The 16,234-nt window shown below is 38.2% G+C and overlaps 1 protein-coding gene across 1 annotated transcript; it reads right to left on the reverse strand.

The window, feature by feature from the left end:
- Nucleotides 1–3,331: 3,331 nt before the first annotated feature.
- LOC121962001 (carboxypeptidase Z-like) lies at nt 3,332–13,416 on the reverse strand. Its single transcript, XM_042512162.2, has 11 exons — nt 12,992–13,416; nt 12,484–12,513; nt 10,682–11,056; nt 8,767–8,994; nt 8,449–8,681; nt 7,189–7,350; nt 6,892–7,050; nt 6,526–6,661; nt 6,180–6,319; nt 5,284–5,383; nt 3,332–4,077 (listed from the first exon to the last, which is right to left on the reverse strand). The coding sequence occupies exons 1-11, from the start codon at nt 13,071–13,073 to the stop codon at nt 3,722–3,724; spliced, it is 2,001 nt and encodes a 666-aa protein (XP_042368096.2). The 5' UTR covers nt 13,074–13,416; the 3' UTR covers nt 3,332–3,721.
- Between the last annotated feature and the right edge of the window lie 2,818 nt (nt 13,417–16,234).

A 16,234-nucleotide genomic window follows, 5' to 3' on the forward strand; every position in this document is an offset into this window, starting at 1 on the left:
TTGCCCATACATTTTCAATAAATACAATAAATACAATTACTCCTCAACCGTAAAGACTAACGATTGTCACGATCTTTGTAAAGCATCACTAAGAAATAAAGTGCAAACAATGGACCTAAAAGCAAAGAAAAATATTGATCTCTGCTAATATGCATGGTGAGATACCTTCTGAGATATACTGCACCATCAGTTGCTATTTTATTGCTCTATATAGGGCTGCTCAACATGGAGAAAATCATCCGGTGTCTTCACACTGTCCAACCTGTAAAAGCAGCACATTTACATCTTCAAACTGCACCTCATCTGTTCTTACCTGTAACAGTCAAATTGGCACATTTGAGCTGTCAGCCACATCTGAGTCCTTCCTCTGTGGATGGAGTTGCTTTGTTGTCATGGAGATGTGGTTAGGAGACAGGTTACTCTTTCCTTATTATACATACAACTACTTGATATCTCACAAGTGAAACTTCATACTTTGGTCGCATGATAAGAAGCCATCTCCATGACAACTGAACACCTCCGTTAGTTAAGAAAGACCACAAGATGCAGCTAGAAGGGACCTTTTGTACCTTTATAATATTACCTCCAGTGATATCAGGGTTCCTACAGCCTAAAGCAAGTTAGATTTAAGTCTTTTTAAGACTTTTTAATGCCACTCAGAATCAGACCAATTTTCTAATAACCAAAATTGAACAATTTCATTTTGCCAAAATGTTTATTGCAACAAAAACATGACTTTTTGTCCATGTCAGATGTTGAAAAATAACTACTTTTTAGAGGGGAGCATATGAAAGACAATTAGCATATTATATCATCGTAAAGGTATCTATTTAGTTTACCAACAGAAGTGGATAATATCTGGCATTTCTGGTGTGTTTTCTGGACGATTTTATGTGTCTCAGTCTGCACGTGAGATTCCACTGCTTGGATTCGCATCATGATGAGTTTAAGAAAAGGAAATAAAGAAAATGCTTTTGCCAATTATTTTGTGATTTTACAATGCAACGTCAGAGAAAAAAAGATTTATAAAATCCTACTTCCCATGCCTGAGCATTTTAAAAACTTTTGAAAGATTCATTTATGTCATTTTAATACCAATTAAGGCCTTATTATTGGATCAGTGAATCCAATGCCTTTAAGACTTTTTAAGGATCCTTAGAAACCCTGAATCTACAATGAACAGTAGCATATATTAAACCTATATAATGCATTGCAATCTTTAAAACACACTTGATGGTGGTAACAGACATTGCTGATGCCGTCTGACAGTCCCTCCACAGACAGTTGTGTGTTACTGGGACAGTATTTATATGTATATATACTCCAGCTCTACTGTAGATGGTCCCTCCTCTGTTGTTTGGCTGAGTGGCTTTGATGCCAAATCATGTGTTTGTGTTTTGTAAATCCCCCGAGAAGCCTGGTATTTTTTTTTCACTGACTCGTCAAAGGTCAACTAGTTCACCGAGCAGACTTTTCTCTGTGATTCTCTAATAGTATTCCTCGACCTTTGCGCGGGGGCAATTTGCTTTTCCCATGCTTCTTTTATGACCTTACAGAAAGAGCTGTTTTTGTTTGTAAGATTTAGGACTCCACTGGACCTGAGGGCTCGGCACGCTTTAAAGCTGAACTTGTGTTGTACTTGTTGTGGTTGTTGTTTCTTTATTTGCATTTGACAAATTCGACTTAACCCTTTTTCTTTCTTCTACTCTCAATTATATCAAGCAGTTCTTCCAGTTTGGTTTCAGTATGATTTCAGTTTTATTTTAAAGTCTTGACTTTGTACTTTGCGTGCCACCTTCCTTTCATTTAACCCCTTCTTCTTTGTCTGTTATTCTATAGATTTCATGGATTTAAGCTTATGGAAGTATCAAAGGAACGTTTACAGGTTAAAACATGCTAGATGAGCTTTCCACAGCAGGAAGTATTCAAGGCATAAATTAGTGTTGCCATAAAGCAGACAGATGGAAAAGTTACACAGACATAAATTAGGTTTAAGTTTACAAAACATCCTTCCTGCTCAGGTGGCTGCGAGGTGGAAGCGTAATTATATACTACCAGAAGTTTCAGTGATTGTACTGGATTAATCAGGTCATAGGGGGGATTCATGTTGAGAGCCGGTTGGATCTGCTTTAAATAAAGTTTTAAAATTAAATCTGTGGTTCCCTTAAAGAAGATACAAAAAACAGGATAGGAAAAAAAGAGAAGAAAAATGTACTTACAGCTTTTTTTCTTGCTTGCTTTTTTCGGAACAACTGGATGCTTTAATGCTCTTCAAGTCTATAAAATAAATCAAATTAAGGCAGTATGACATGTGTCACATAAAATTAGGATTCACATACACAATACTTAATTTTAGGGGATCATAAGTTTAACAACAAATATTTTCCAGTACTTAAGATTGGTCGCTTTTTAAAAGTCTGTCTTGTCTCGGACTCTGCTGCATTTTTACTCAGGATTTGTCAAGAATACAAATGCAAGGATATCACTAAATTGACAATGTAAAAAGGGAGTGTTTGGTAAAGTTGGTAAAGTTAATTTCAGTTTGGTATTTATTTGCTCATGGAAAACAGAGATAAATTCCCATACATAAAATTAACCTCTGTAACACATTTTGATAATCTTATCAAGAAATTTCTCATGGTACATAACACATGCACACATATAGTCTACATGGCAATAACAGAGTTGAATGAAGACGATTCATCCAATTGTTTTCTGTGGATAATTTTATGATTTTCAGATCAATTGTTGTTTTACATGTTTCACATTTTGTCCATGTGTGTCATGCAGTGTGGGACTCGCACTGGTCTGGTCTCGGTCTTGACTTGGTCTGGGTTTAGGTGGTCTTGAGAGCAAGACTCATTTCCAAAATATTCAGAAACAGGTCTGACTTTTCTACTGCTATTTGTTGTGAGACATTCTAACCAGAATTAAGACGTGTACTCACCCGCACACATGATCTTTTCAAGCTACAATCACTGCAATTAACTCATTTTATAGTAAACCACTTGTTTAAATCTGCATTGACTGAAGATACATGGCAACAACTGAAAAGACATGAAACATGACATGACATGACATGAAAAATAATTTTAATCCTACAAAACTGTGACTCAGCACAATGCTGAAGACACTCTTGCACAGAAATAAAATATTTCTGCAAATTTTACAAACTGTCCCCTGTGGAAGAATAACCAGATTTCATGATTTACAGTAACTTGGGATAGAAGTTGATTTAGCCTGCCATCTAGTGGTGGTTTCATTATCTACTAAAATATAATACTTGGAAAAAGATTACAAGTGAGTCATTCAGAAGGAAAAGTCATGCAACTTCTTTTTTTTTTCAACATATTTATTGTCCTTTTAATTGTGTTTTATTAAATGTGGTTCTTGTTTGAAAGCAGCTGTACAAATAAACTTAAAAAGATTTTTTAAAAAAGTATGGTTAAGTGCAGCTGTGAAGGCTCACATTGTAACTGTATACAATAACTTTACTGACATTAAAGTTGTTTATTTCTGCTGAAAATTGTAATAATATAAAAAAAGTCTCATGTAACTGAATTAGGAGCAGTGTGAAAGCTAACATAAAGGCCAGCCAGCTAGCTTTTACACTTCTCCACCACTTAACACCAATTAAAAGAAGTACATTCATTACACAATAGCTGTTTGTGTGTATAGTGTAGAAATAGATACTTAATCTTCCACTTCTCTCATTCAAGCTCTAATAGTGTTTGAGCATCCAGGTTGGTGAAGCGCCTCCTGGCAGGACAAAGTAGTTCCACCACCAGGGCTTCTCTTCTCTCTCCTCGCGGATGTGGCTCAAATCAGCCATCAGGGTGTAGCGCTCGTACTGATTGTAAGGGTCAAAGCGGTCATAGACTCCCAGAGATGGGACGGTGTTCTCCTCTTGCACATCAGGCTCTAGTGCAGCTTTCTGCAGCACAAAGTCCACCCGGCCTGCTGTGGCCATGCGAGAAGGCAGGTGGACTTTCTTCATAGCTTTGGTGTATCCCGAGGCCGAGGCGCTCACAATGTGGATGCCGGGATTGAGGAGGCGCCAGTAGTCTCCGTTTTCAGCTGGGCATGGAGAAAGAGGCTGAGTGTTTGGACTTAAAGTTTACATGCTTATATCATGGTAGGACAAAGTTTTTTTTTACTTAACTCATCACAGGGAAATCCTGAGCTACAAACTGCACTAAATTGTATGTAATTGTAATTGTAATTTGTATGCTATCTAAGGAATTAGGGCCAAACAAATAACATTATGTACTCAACGTGAAGTGCTGTCCTTAAAATATCTTAAAAGTTCATTGGTTACACACGGGACACGAACACTGGTGTCGTAGGGAAAAGTCCTGTGTTTGTTTGACCTATCCGTTACCCCAATCTAATGCAGACTTTGCTCTTTAGGGCTCATTTATGCTCAACATTTGATAAAAGTACAGACAAGGATGGAGCCTTCTGTCTCTGCAGTACCTTCAGAGATTGTTATATCCAAAGTACTGGTTCATAATTACATAGGTTATATGTATAAATTCTGTTCCATTACTTTTCTTAGGTAAACGTATGAACAGTGCATGAGAACAACCTGCACAGGTGTTCAACAGATTAATATGCTTACACCTTGCAAGATTTCACATCATTGTAACCATTTGAAACAGCTGCATCATTACAGAGTTGGTTGATGCTATATATATATATGCTATATTATGTTTATATCTCCTATCATTATTTATATTCTGTGTTTTCCTCTCAGTATTATTTGCTCGGCCCCTCTTCTCTCTTGTCTTTCTCAGCTGAAGACATAAATGCACCTCAACACATGTACATGAGTGACCTCAATAACCAACCACAGCATAGTAAAACAACCAGTTGGCATGTCAACAACAGAAAGAATACTATCATGCCTTATCATTTTTTTGTACAATTGATGTTGTTTGTCTTCTTTTTGTTTTGTCTGTCTTGTATAAATTCCCATCTCCATCTACCCTCATTGCCTGTCAAAGCCATGTTTTTGTTATTGTTTACATACTGCCCTATGCACTCACTAATAAAAAAGGAGGAAAAATAAATATAAAATACTCTGCAATTAAAATATAACTATATGCTGCAAAAATATACCACTGATCCACACTGGACTGCAAGTCAGGGTATTTGAGCTTTATTTGAACAGTCGACTATTCTTTTATTTCTTGTAAGTCCTTAACTTAATGGAAGTGCGATACTAAATCTAAGTGCGATACTAATCATCTTTGAAAAATGATGCAACTCATTTTTCATTACCTGTGGTCACATCATGTCGTATTCCTCTGACTGATATTCGTGCACCTTTGATAACATTTCCCTCCTCGTCTTTTACGATTCCTCTGATACCTCGATGGGCCTAAAAACAACACAAAACAAGCCACTTACAAAGAATCATTTCCAATACAAGTTAATGAATAATGATGGAGGGTCAGTTATCATACACTCCTTGTTTTGTACACCTTCATGCTGAGGAATGACAAGGTGGATTGGTGTCTGCACTGAAAGCCTTATCAACATAAGGATCCACTATAGAAACTGATTCATTACAAATGTCAGTGGTGAAACCTTCATCAGCCATATTTCAAACAGTATTCTCGCAGCAGGAGCCCTGTTGTTGCATCAAATGTCACGAAGTAAAAAGTAGGAATGCTACTAACGTCTCAATCTAAAGTACTCTGTTGATTCGTTTTTTGGTCTATAAATTGACAAAAATGATAAAAAAGTAAATTAGCGTCTCCAAAATCCAAAGATGATATCTTGAAATGTCTTGTTTTGTCCACAACCCAAATAGTTTCAGTTTATTGTCATAGAGGAATAAAGACGCCAGAAATCATTCACCTTTGAGAAGCAGGAATCAGAAACTTTTGACTTTTTTTCTTAATGAATTGCTCAAACTGATTAATAAATTACATTAGTCGGCGTTCAATAGTTGACAACCAATCGATTATTCGTTGCAGCTGTAATGAATAATAACTTATAGCCTCCACTTACTCAATGTTTAGGAGGCCATGTGTTTCTAAAAAGTAAAAATGTATTAGTAAAAATGCATACCAAATACTGCATTGCATTGATAAGTGCAGTATTTGAGCTAAACACCAAGTTATCAACAAAAATAAGAAAACTGAGATACATAACCAAAATCATGATCTTACTGCTTCCATAAATGTGAGTAGAGCCTCGAGGTTTTCATGCCAGGCAATGAACAGTTCCTCTTCAGGGGGGTGTTTATCACAGCCCAGCTCCACAGTCAACTCAAAACAGTTGGTGTGAAGATAGTTGAAGTCTTGCATGCCTGACCGGAGAGAAAAACAAAACTGCTTTACCGAAAAATCGCTGAGAAACCATGCTGACCTTTCCCCTGAACCTGCCACAGCTTCCTCCTCACTGTGCTCCTGGTTTTCTATCAGAACTGGTCTCTCAGCGCCCTCTAGTGGCTCCATTTGGCATTTCATGTGTATTTCAGAGTCAGAAATCACAACTTTTCCTGTTTCAGCTCACCCCCTGCAAAGCTGGACCACTGAGCTCCATTAACGGTTCCTCTCTGACTGTGACTGCGAGACGGTCCACAGCGCGCATTTTCATTGGCCATTCTCTCATGAGCAGTTGCATACAGTGCTGCAAGATACTTGAATACCTATGGAATAAACACATGAGGGTTATATTTCACTTTTTTAAGTTAGCTGCAGACAAGAAGATAAACATTAATTGACATTAAGTTCTGAAATTTGTCCAAAACTGGCACGGGGAAAATAAATATGCATTGTTTGGATGTTATTCATTAAAGGTTATCAAGATGAAGTTGAGTTTTTCTTCTTTTGGATTTGGATTCAGCACACTTCTGGTTGGTCATGTGAGCTCGTTCACCTTGTCGTCCGGTGCTGGGGAGAACATTTCGCGTCCCATCGGGTGTTTGGACAGATCGAAGGGGTAGGACACCACCAAGTCCCCACCGTGGAAGTTAGCGGAGAGCACGAACGGAATGGAGCGGATCCATTTCATGACAGCGTAAGTCTCTGGTGCAACCTGGATTGCAGCATTAAGACTTATTCGGACCAAGAAATGAAACAAATCAGGTTTATTCGGCTACAGTTACTTTAGTTTATTAGGCTATAAAATATCTTTGACTGACACAACATATATGGATAAGGATTCATACTGTACCTTACCAAACCAGTAATAGTCTGGGATTGGGATGTGGTCGGTGCGGTAGCCCTTCTGTCTGCGTCGGTTGTAAACGACAGACGTCAAATCGGGGAAGTTTCTGTTCAGGTCGAGGTTCTGAGCATTGTTCCGGCCGATGTTCCAAGAATCATATCTGTGACCCTGCGGACGTCACAAAAGTGTGTTTCAGAAAATTAAACAATGACAATTATTAGTTGGTTAAACAGCCAAATACTGTCTCACTTACTGCTGCTATGTTTATGAGATTTCAGTCTACTAGACTATTATTAGATACTTTGACAAGAATCACATTTGTTCCATAAACACATGCATATGCTGGGTTAATTATCCAGTCAGTTTTATATGTTGTTTTGTATTTTATTCTTCTAGTTTGGGATTGTTATATGGATGTTGTTGCTCTATAATGCTCTGTTTGTCCCGAATGTCAGATCTTCAGTCTGTGGTGCATATTAACAAGTTTGCCTTTGTTTTTTATGTTGTTTTATTTTTTATTCTAATTAATGGATTGTATAATGGATCTATAAACTCAGATACTGACACATGCTCATCAAAAGACCAAAGACTTACCAAACCAACAACTCCAAACCAAAAAAGTATTCAATTTACCTCATATTTATGAGGTCGGGGGACAGCAAACATTTTGCTTTCATTTTAAAAACTGTCGATGAATAGTCTGTGGATTGACTATTTGATTTATTGAATAATAATTTCAGAGCTTGACGCATGCTAAAACCAAAGGGGAGTGTTCGGTCATGTGTTTCGATGTCTCCTGTTTTAAAAAGGCTCTACACATATGCAACAAGGTACTGTAAGTGGAAACAGGTTTTGGCCTAAACTTATCATGATGAAGTAAAAGTTGGTTACACAATGTAAAGGCTATAGAGTAATGACACCATCGGCGTTTAGATTGGCTCCCTATAAGACTCGCTATCACTGTCCTACCAAAGCAGGACGAGGATAGCACCTTTGTTTTCCTGGCAGTTCTCTGTAGCTATCCCCAAGTACCAAAGCGTATCAGTGAAAGTTTTTTGCAGTTACAATACCCAGTAGAGTAAATGTCAGACGGTGGAACAACCAAATAGATCTGGAAACTGTGGTAATTGCTGTGGCAATGTGGTTATCTTCTAATCTAATACCACCTGGAAACGTTTCGGGAAGGGGAGTTGAGTTGAGGTATTTTCACATGCTGTATGGCTCAAACTCCACAGTGACAAACGTAAGTAACCGGGGAGAACTGACCTGCTCCTCATCACCACCAAAGTCATTGTCCTGGAGTCCAGAAATAGCCACCTCGTATCCATCAGGGTTCATGGAGGGCAGGATGTGGATGCGGGTGGTGTTGATGAGGGTCTGGATGCGCTCGTTCCCGAGCTGGTACTCTGAGCACAGGTACTGAGCCAAGTAGATCAGCAGCTGGCGGCCCAGGACTTCGTTCCCGTGCATGTTGCCGACGTACTTCATCTCTGGCTCGACTGCAGAAGGTCACATTTACAGTAACGACTTAACTTCCTTGATAACGAGAAAGAATGCAGATTATCTCGCTCCGACAGTACTCACGCAGCTCATGTTGGCCGGGGTTGTTTGAGAACTCGATCACGAGCAGCTCTCTGCCCTCCATGCTGCGGCCGATGCTGTAAGTTCTTGCTATGTCCGCGCATTGCTCCTCAGTTTTCTTTAAGATGTTGATCATCTGAGCGTTGGAGTGATAGGTGAACTGGATCGTGTTGGCCGGCTCTTCAGATAGAGCAAATTCCATGCTGTCAATGGCCTCTACATCCTGCTCTTCTGTGAAGAAAAACACATCATTCTATCATTTAGATCCAACAGTGACCGGCCACGTTGTAGATCTATCAAAAAATATGCTGTCTGCATTCTTGTTAGGCTGCCAGGATATAAATAGAGTGAAGAGTCTGGTATGGACAGCAGAAACCAAAAAGAGAGTGTGGAAAGTGGATATAACACCAAATGATGGGACTGAATGTGCTTATTTCAGCTGACACATTAAGCTGACAAACCAGCTGATGTCTGCCCTTATTTTTGTATTCACACTTACACACAGAAACCAATAATAGCTCCAAAACCACGTGGAGCACATGAAACTTTCCTGCTGCCACATTCAAATGACCCAGAAGAAGTCTGTCAAAACTGCCACTGCTGCCTTTTGCTACATGTGTATGCATCACGTGCAGCACCTAAACTTATGAAAAAAACTGTACAGGACTGCTGTGTGAAGAGCTGAAGGTCACATGATATCAAAGCATCTGCTTGAAATGAATATGGGAATAATTACACAGGTCCAACATGCTGCCAGACATCTGAACTAGATTCTACACGGTGGAAAAATTTTCTCACTACAATAAAAACGTTCATATAGTAGCAATACAGGTTAAGACAGTAGTTTAAGACGATTTTACTACACACAAATGCGAAAATGATATCACTAAATGTTCAAATCAGCTCCTGCTGTCCACGCTCTCATATGGCTCACACATGATTTCTGCTCTCAGTGGCAGCAGAGTGTCTTTTTCTGTCTTTAGAAACTTGTTTTTGACTCCAAGAATTTACAACATTTTCAGAAAATTTGGTCAGACTGTGTCTGCCTTTGTGCGGCGCACTGAGGCGCCTTTTTTACAGATGGACTGCTAATGAAAACACAGGACAATAGCCACGGGGCTCGGTGTAAGTGAGGGTTTATATGGCGTTCCAGTTGGATTTTATTTTTTCGGTGAGCCACATAAGCATGTGTGCAAACCAGATGCCTGCTCAGATGAAGCTCAAGACAGTATACTTGTCTTTGTCTTGCAGATGAAAGCAAAAAAAGTAAAAAACTAAACAGTAACAAGCAGAGTTCATACACATTTTTACCAATGAGATTCCTGGACTTTCAGCAAATTTTAGATCATACTCTGAACTGGTTCTTTTTCATTACTATATAATAGCACTTTTAAATATATATATATATATATATATATATATATATATATATATTTTAAATAATGAATTCAGAAAATGATAACAACTGATTATTGAAAAAATAACTTGATTTATAAGAGAAGAGGGTTGGTGAAATTTTAAAAAAAAAACTGGGGATGGACTGTTTTTTTGGGGGGGGCATACAACTTGAAAGTGAAATTTTTGGCAGAACACATGCCTTCCTTTTCTTTTAAAATCACCATTGGTCACAGCCAGAAACTGTAAAAACAGAAATTATCCTTCGATTTTCAAATTCCAACAGTTGTTAAAGAAATCACGTGTTATTATACTGGTTTTTCGAAAAAAAAATCCATGACTTTTTCCAAAACTTTCAGGACATATTTAGTTTTCCAAAAAACCTTTCCAGGCCTGGTAATTGCTATTTGCAATTAATACACAATACACATTTTTCATGACCGTACGATCCCTGAACAAGGAGCCAAAACTAAGGCCTGCTCACTGACTTAACAATAAGAATGATAGTGTTCTCAGTTCTCACCTTTGAGGCCCTCCAGCGGGTCATAACATCCCTCTTCATCACTCACAAAGAAGCGATCACAGTCCAGGAAGTAGGGCCAAGCCATCTCTATCCCCTCGAAAGCGTGGATGCACCTTGTCCGCACGGTTTCACAGGTTGTGCGACATGGCTTCAGCACCTTTGCCTTCTCACAGCGCGGGGTCAACACAGAGCAGCCCAGCATGCGGATCTCAGGGTTGCACTCTCCCCCGAGCAGAGATTCGGCCACGCTCATCAGGAGGTATTCAGCGCCGGCTTCGGCGTCTTCGCGGGTCTTGTGGCCGAGGATGTTGGGGAACATGGTCTGACTGTAGGGCATGTCATCGCAGTAGGAGAGTAACACATCTGTGCATTTAGCTGAGGAAAAAAAAAGAAATTAAAATAGGTTAGGAACATTTTAGAAGTAAATGATTACTAAGGGACTGTTTGTTATTTATGAGAGGGGAGGGGGTGATGCGAAACAGCAAGGCACTTCAAATAAATAAATAAATTCTTCAGCTCTGAGGAGGGAGTTATGTTTTTTGATTTGGCTTAAGGGACGGACATTCAACTTTAAATGGTCTCATTTTGTATTTTTCTTAATACCCTTAGAAACCCAAAACCTGCAGATGGCTTTGAAATAGAGCTACAAATACAAAATATATATCTTGATATTTTGAAATCTCTAAACTACTGTAGACTATAATAATAAAATACAGTTACATTAAAGTAGCCACTGTCATAGTAAGGGAAATTAATTCTTGTTATACTTTAAAAAAATCAAAACTTTATCACTGCTGCTGTTATCCTGAAGCTTTTGGTCGACAGTTAGATGTTAGATTTTAGCAAACAGATAAGCTGTTGCCAAAGTGTCTCTATATGTAAGGATTTATTCACTATGAGCTGGAAAAATACTAACAGCTATTCAGTTCATATGTCAACAGTTTTTGCAAGTTGCAAAAAATGCTAAAAAAAAATGCAACTAAAAAATGACATAAGCTATACTCAATGTACACAATACAGTCATTTTATACATCAAGCTTCAATATGCAAAGATTAAATTTAAAGTATCGCCCACCCCTAGTTTGAAAGGCATGTTTTCTTCAAAACTCTCCAAAATCACATCATTTATCATAGCCAGGAACTGTGAAATATGGTTATTTATGGTGAAGGGAGGGTCATGTATTTTCCCCCAGTCACTTGGGTAAACTAAAGGAAAAATATTTGTAGCTCTGGGGAGGGTCATGATACAAAATAAAACACTAACTTACACCCCCTTAGTCTGATAAATAAAGTACAGTCCCTTAAAAAAAGCCGAGAACAGTTAACAGCCAATCTAACTTTGTCAGTCTAATTTCGAGGGATCCAGACTTATATCTCCATCTGTCACACACTTAATGATGAGCCACAGTGTGCTGTCTTCAATCATCGAGCTCCAAATATTTCTATTATCTCTGGAAATTAGAATTTGAATATTTCATACTGCCATGGATCATCTAAAAATACACATGATGGTCTTATGGCTTTCGGGCCAGATTTCATTAAGACTACGCCCAATGTGACTTATGATCTCATCCGTTTTGTTATTAAAAACACTGACTCACAGGGATGTCACTGCACAAACAGTTGACCAGTCGAGGGGATTTACAGCCTGATCCCTCTCTGGTGAGAAAATTGTACAGTTTTGGGTTCAAAAGTCAAAGAAAAGCCACCATTTAGTCCACAAAGATGATCAACAGCTAAAACACGAGGCACGAAAAGCTCATGCAGGACATCACTCTTCGTCCAAGCTCAAGGGTACTTACGTTTTTCCTCCACTTTTGGCTTGCACAGTCCTGCAAGACACATCAGCATGTTATTAACTGACACTGTTGGCGGACACTAGATGGCAGAGTGGTTTCTGTAAATGACTCAATGTGGCCTACAAAATACTCTGCTTAATCTACCTCTGGTTTTGCATCAACAGCTTTCCAAAATGCCTCTCTGTCCACTAAAATATCAAAAAGTCACCAAAAATTCAACATATTTTACAGGATTATAAACTTTTGATCATTAAATCTGTAAAGCATGCTTTCATCTGAAGCACTTGACTAGCTACAGGCCAACATCTAATCATATTTACTATAAAGTTATGGCTTCAAAAGTTACTTAAAAGTATTTTTTAACATATTTTACTGCATTAAAGTTAGCTTCTGAATCTAGAAATCTACAGTCTGCACATTCATATTATGCCCAATTCCTACAGCAGGTTCCGGATGCATGCATGATAATAATAAAGTGCGTATGTGACCACATGAAGCTGACAAAGTTTACCTTTTATTCTTGGGTCGCACCGTTGAGGAGCACACGACACGAGGACGGCCAGCTGCAGCAGGATCAGCAGCATGATGCTCATTTTCCGCGGTTTTATATTCCGGATCGATGTGGCACCTCACACGCAGCCAGAGGGTGTGTGCGTCCGTTTCCCAAAGTCTGCAGAAATCCCCTCTAAACTTCCCTCACTTTATTACACGTATTACGGTCAACTATCAGGTTACAGAGGAAGTGGCTCCGAGGTGAAGTTGGGACATGAAAATGCTCAAATTGGCGCATATTTACGGGGATTTAAGTGTAGTTAAAATGCAGATCGCAGGCACATTTGGTTTTTTTATCTACTTTTGACTTTATAGTTGTTGACTTTTTGTTTCTGACTGGTTTAAAATGAAAGGAAATTCTGGTATTCGCCTCGTTACATTATTATTTATTCATTTAATATTCTTACCTTGTGTTATTGCAGTGTCATCCTTCCGCAGGTACCTTCTTCAGTCACATGACCTAATCTACAGGTCCTTAATTAGCGGGAGAAAAATGGTTGTCAGTTAAGATGCCTGTTGTGGTCACTACATAAATATAAAATTACTGAATTAAAATAAATTTTGTTTACCTATGTTAACTCTCTTTACTTGTCTTGATTAGGATGTTTTTTAATTTTTTTAATTAATGTAAAAATCAACTCTCTAAATTTGAGGAATAATGTATATATACAGTCTACGTGCTTAAGCTAGCAGCTAGTCTTTTACTAATGAAGTTAATACTAACCTACTTCAAAATATGCTGTGTATCATCAATTTATCATATTTAGAAGGGTATTAAACCAAACATGAAATTTTTTCTTACATTAACTTTACAAATACAATATATTAACTTTAATTAACTATTCAGCGAAAAATTGCCTTCCATGGTGTGCGCCATTTCTGAAAATAAAAACACATCATGACTCTTGAACTCAGAGCTTTAAAAACATTTCCAGTCATGAGGATCTGAATACCACAAAAGATGGGCCCATACTGTACTCAGCACTACCTATGTTACTCTGTCAAACAGTGTTAACCTATGCTAATGTTTGGAGAAAAGTTTAACCTGTTATTCAGCATATTTTGTAACCCCATGGATACCTGCTATCTGCACTGAAACAAAATGTTAAATGCTGCCAGGGTGGAAACCAGCATTTCGTCTAATATACACTATGTGCAGTAGACTTTACATATTTGCAAAGAAAAGCGAGCAGAGCATGGAAATATTTATGTCAACAGTTTCCATCTTGGGCAAACATTTCATATTTTCATGTAACCAAATCACACACACACACACACACACACACACATATATATATATATACATATATATATACATATATACATATATTGATTTAGTCAGTTTGGATTCTTTTGGGTCAAGTTTTACCACTAAACTCCATCTTGGGGCCACAAAATCAACATTTTAAAAAAACATGGGTGCAGCTGAGGGGGTTGGAGCTGTGATTTGCTTCCTTGCACTTAAACAAACAAGTCTCAAAATTCTCCTTAATGCAACAATGAATCTTAAAATTGCAACCAGGATAATCATGAGACAGAACAAGACCTTTGATTGTCTCAGAAGAGGACTTCATGTGCTTCAAGACTCAGCCAAGGTGATTGCCACCTGACCTGATTTCTACCCATTCAACCTCATCAAGTGAGCAGCTCTACATTGTAATTTAATGTGACTTTAGACACAAAGAAGATTTTGTCAAGGCTGCATTGAGCTTTTTCATGTTGAGCTTGCTTTACTCATTCAACTAATTACAGGGTCTTCTCTGCTTCAAGCCGAGCTGATCTGAATTAACATAATGGGAAGCATGATTATTCATCATGCAGGCAGGCGGATGGGCGTAGGACCCCTGGGTTCAAGACTGGGTAGAGTAGTTTGGCCCTCTGGCTGTAATGAGAGGAGTGAGTTAAGGGTTGTGCAAGCGAGAGTAAAGTCAGAATAATACTGCATCCTACAGCTAAATCAGGAATATAATTTAGATGCGTAGCTTGGTCATTTTTTTATGCAGATTATAGCATGGCCCAGAAATTAAGTGTTTGCAATGTTTTCTTACTTTTTTATTTTATACAGATTTACAATGTAGTTTCCAGAATTAGATGTTTTATCTGGAAGACATCCACCTGCTCATTACCACATTTAATCTGTAAAATAAGTAATAACTGTTTCAACCAAGTAGCAACTTCCAGGACTGAAATATGAAGCTAATACAAAATGCATAAAAATGCACTTCCTCTAATGGCCACTTGAGGTTGTCTCTAAAACAGAGTGCATCCCCATAGACCTCCATGTTCAAATGGCCAACTTTACAGCAGAAATGAACATGTTTACAGCCTGGCACAAAAAACTGTTTTGGTCTCTATAACTGGTTTCACCATTATTGACAACTCATGGGGGATGAAGTTTTATATAATTCAACAATTTACATTTTATTGGGGCTAAAAGTTACATTTATTTAAGGGTGGGCTGCTTTGTGGCGTAACCTCAATTTATGAGTTAGGTCCACACATTGCTCCTCCAAAGCACCAACCTCTCCACCAATCAGGGTCACTTCTGGCTCCAAAAAAATCAAGGTGGTGACTGCCAAAATAGTAAACTCAAGGCTTCCAGACAGGAGTCACCAAACCAATAGGTGACATAATGGTAGATTCATCTATTATTTTTACAGTGTATGGTTTCAGCGCCTTTCTCAAAGTGCACTAATGTGTCTGAATATATAATGTATATAGTTATATATACATAATATATACATATATTCCTGAAATTCAGTAATAGCTTTTAATTTAGGTAGACACACCATGATTTTCAGTGCCCTATGTGGCCACCACTGTTAAAAATTTCTTCGGGCACCACTGGCTTCAAGAGTTGAAGTCGACACCATAAACTCACTCGGTTGACTCAGTCGTTGTCCTTTAAAATTTAAGCAGCTGTGACAGATATTTTTCTATGCATACATTTTCCATTTGAGCAGTTTTAATCAGCAGTTTTTCCTTTGGCAGTTTCTGATGACTGAGGTTAATTATTAGTCGCTGTGTTAATATAGCCAAACCATGGCTGCAGTGCAACCTTGAGCTGTTTTTATGAGGTGTTGGTGGTCAAGTTGGCCACAAAACAATGGAGATTCCTTAACTCTATGCTGCTCATAATTGCTGCTGGTCCCTTTCCATGCATCACATCAAGTTTGAATAAATTATAATCACTAATTGGCAA

This window comes from Plectropomus leopardus, chromosome 23, assembly GCF_026936395.1.
Source record: "Plectropomus leopardus strain MGB_pleo_1.0 chromosome 23, ASM2693639v1, whole genome shotgun sequence".
Classification (NCBI taxonomy): Eukaryota; Metazoa; Chordata; class Actinopteri; order Perciformes; family Serranidae; genus Plectropomus; species Plectropomus leopardus.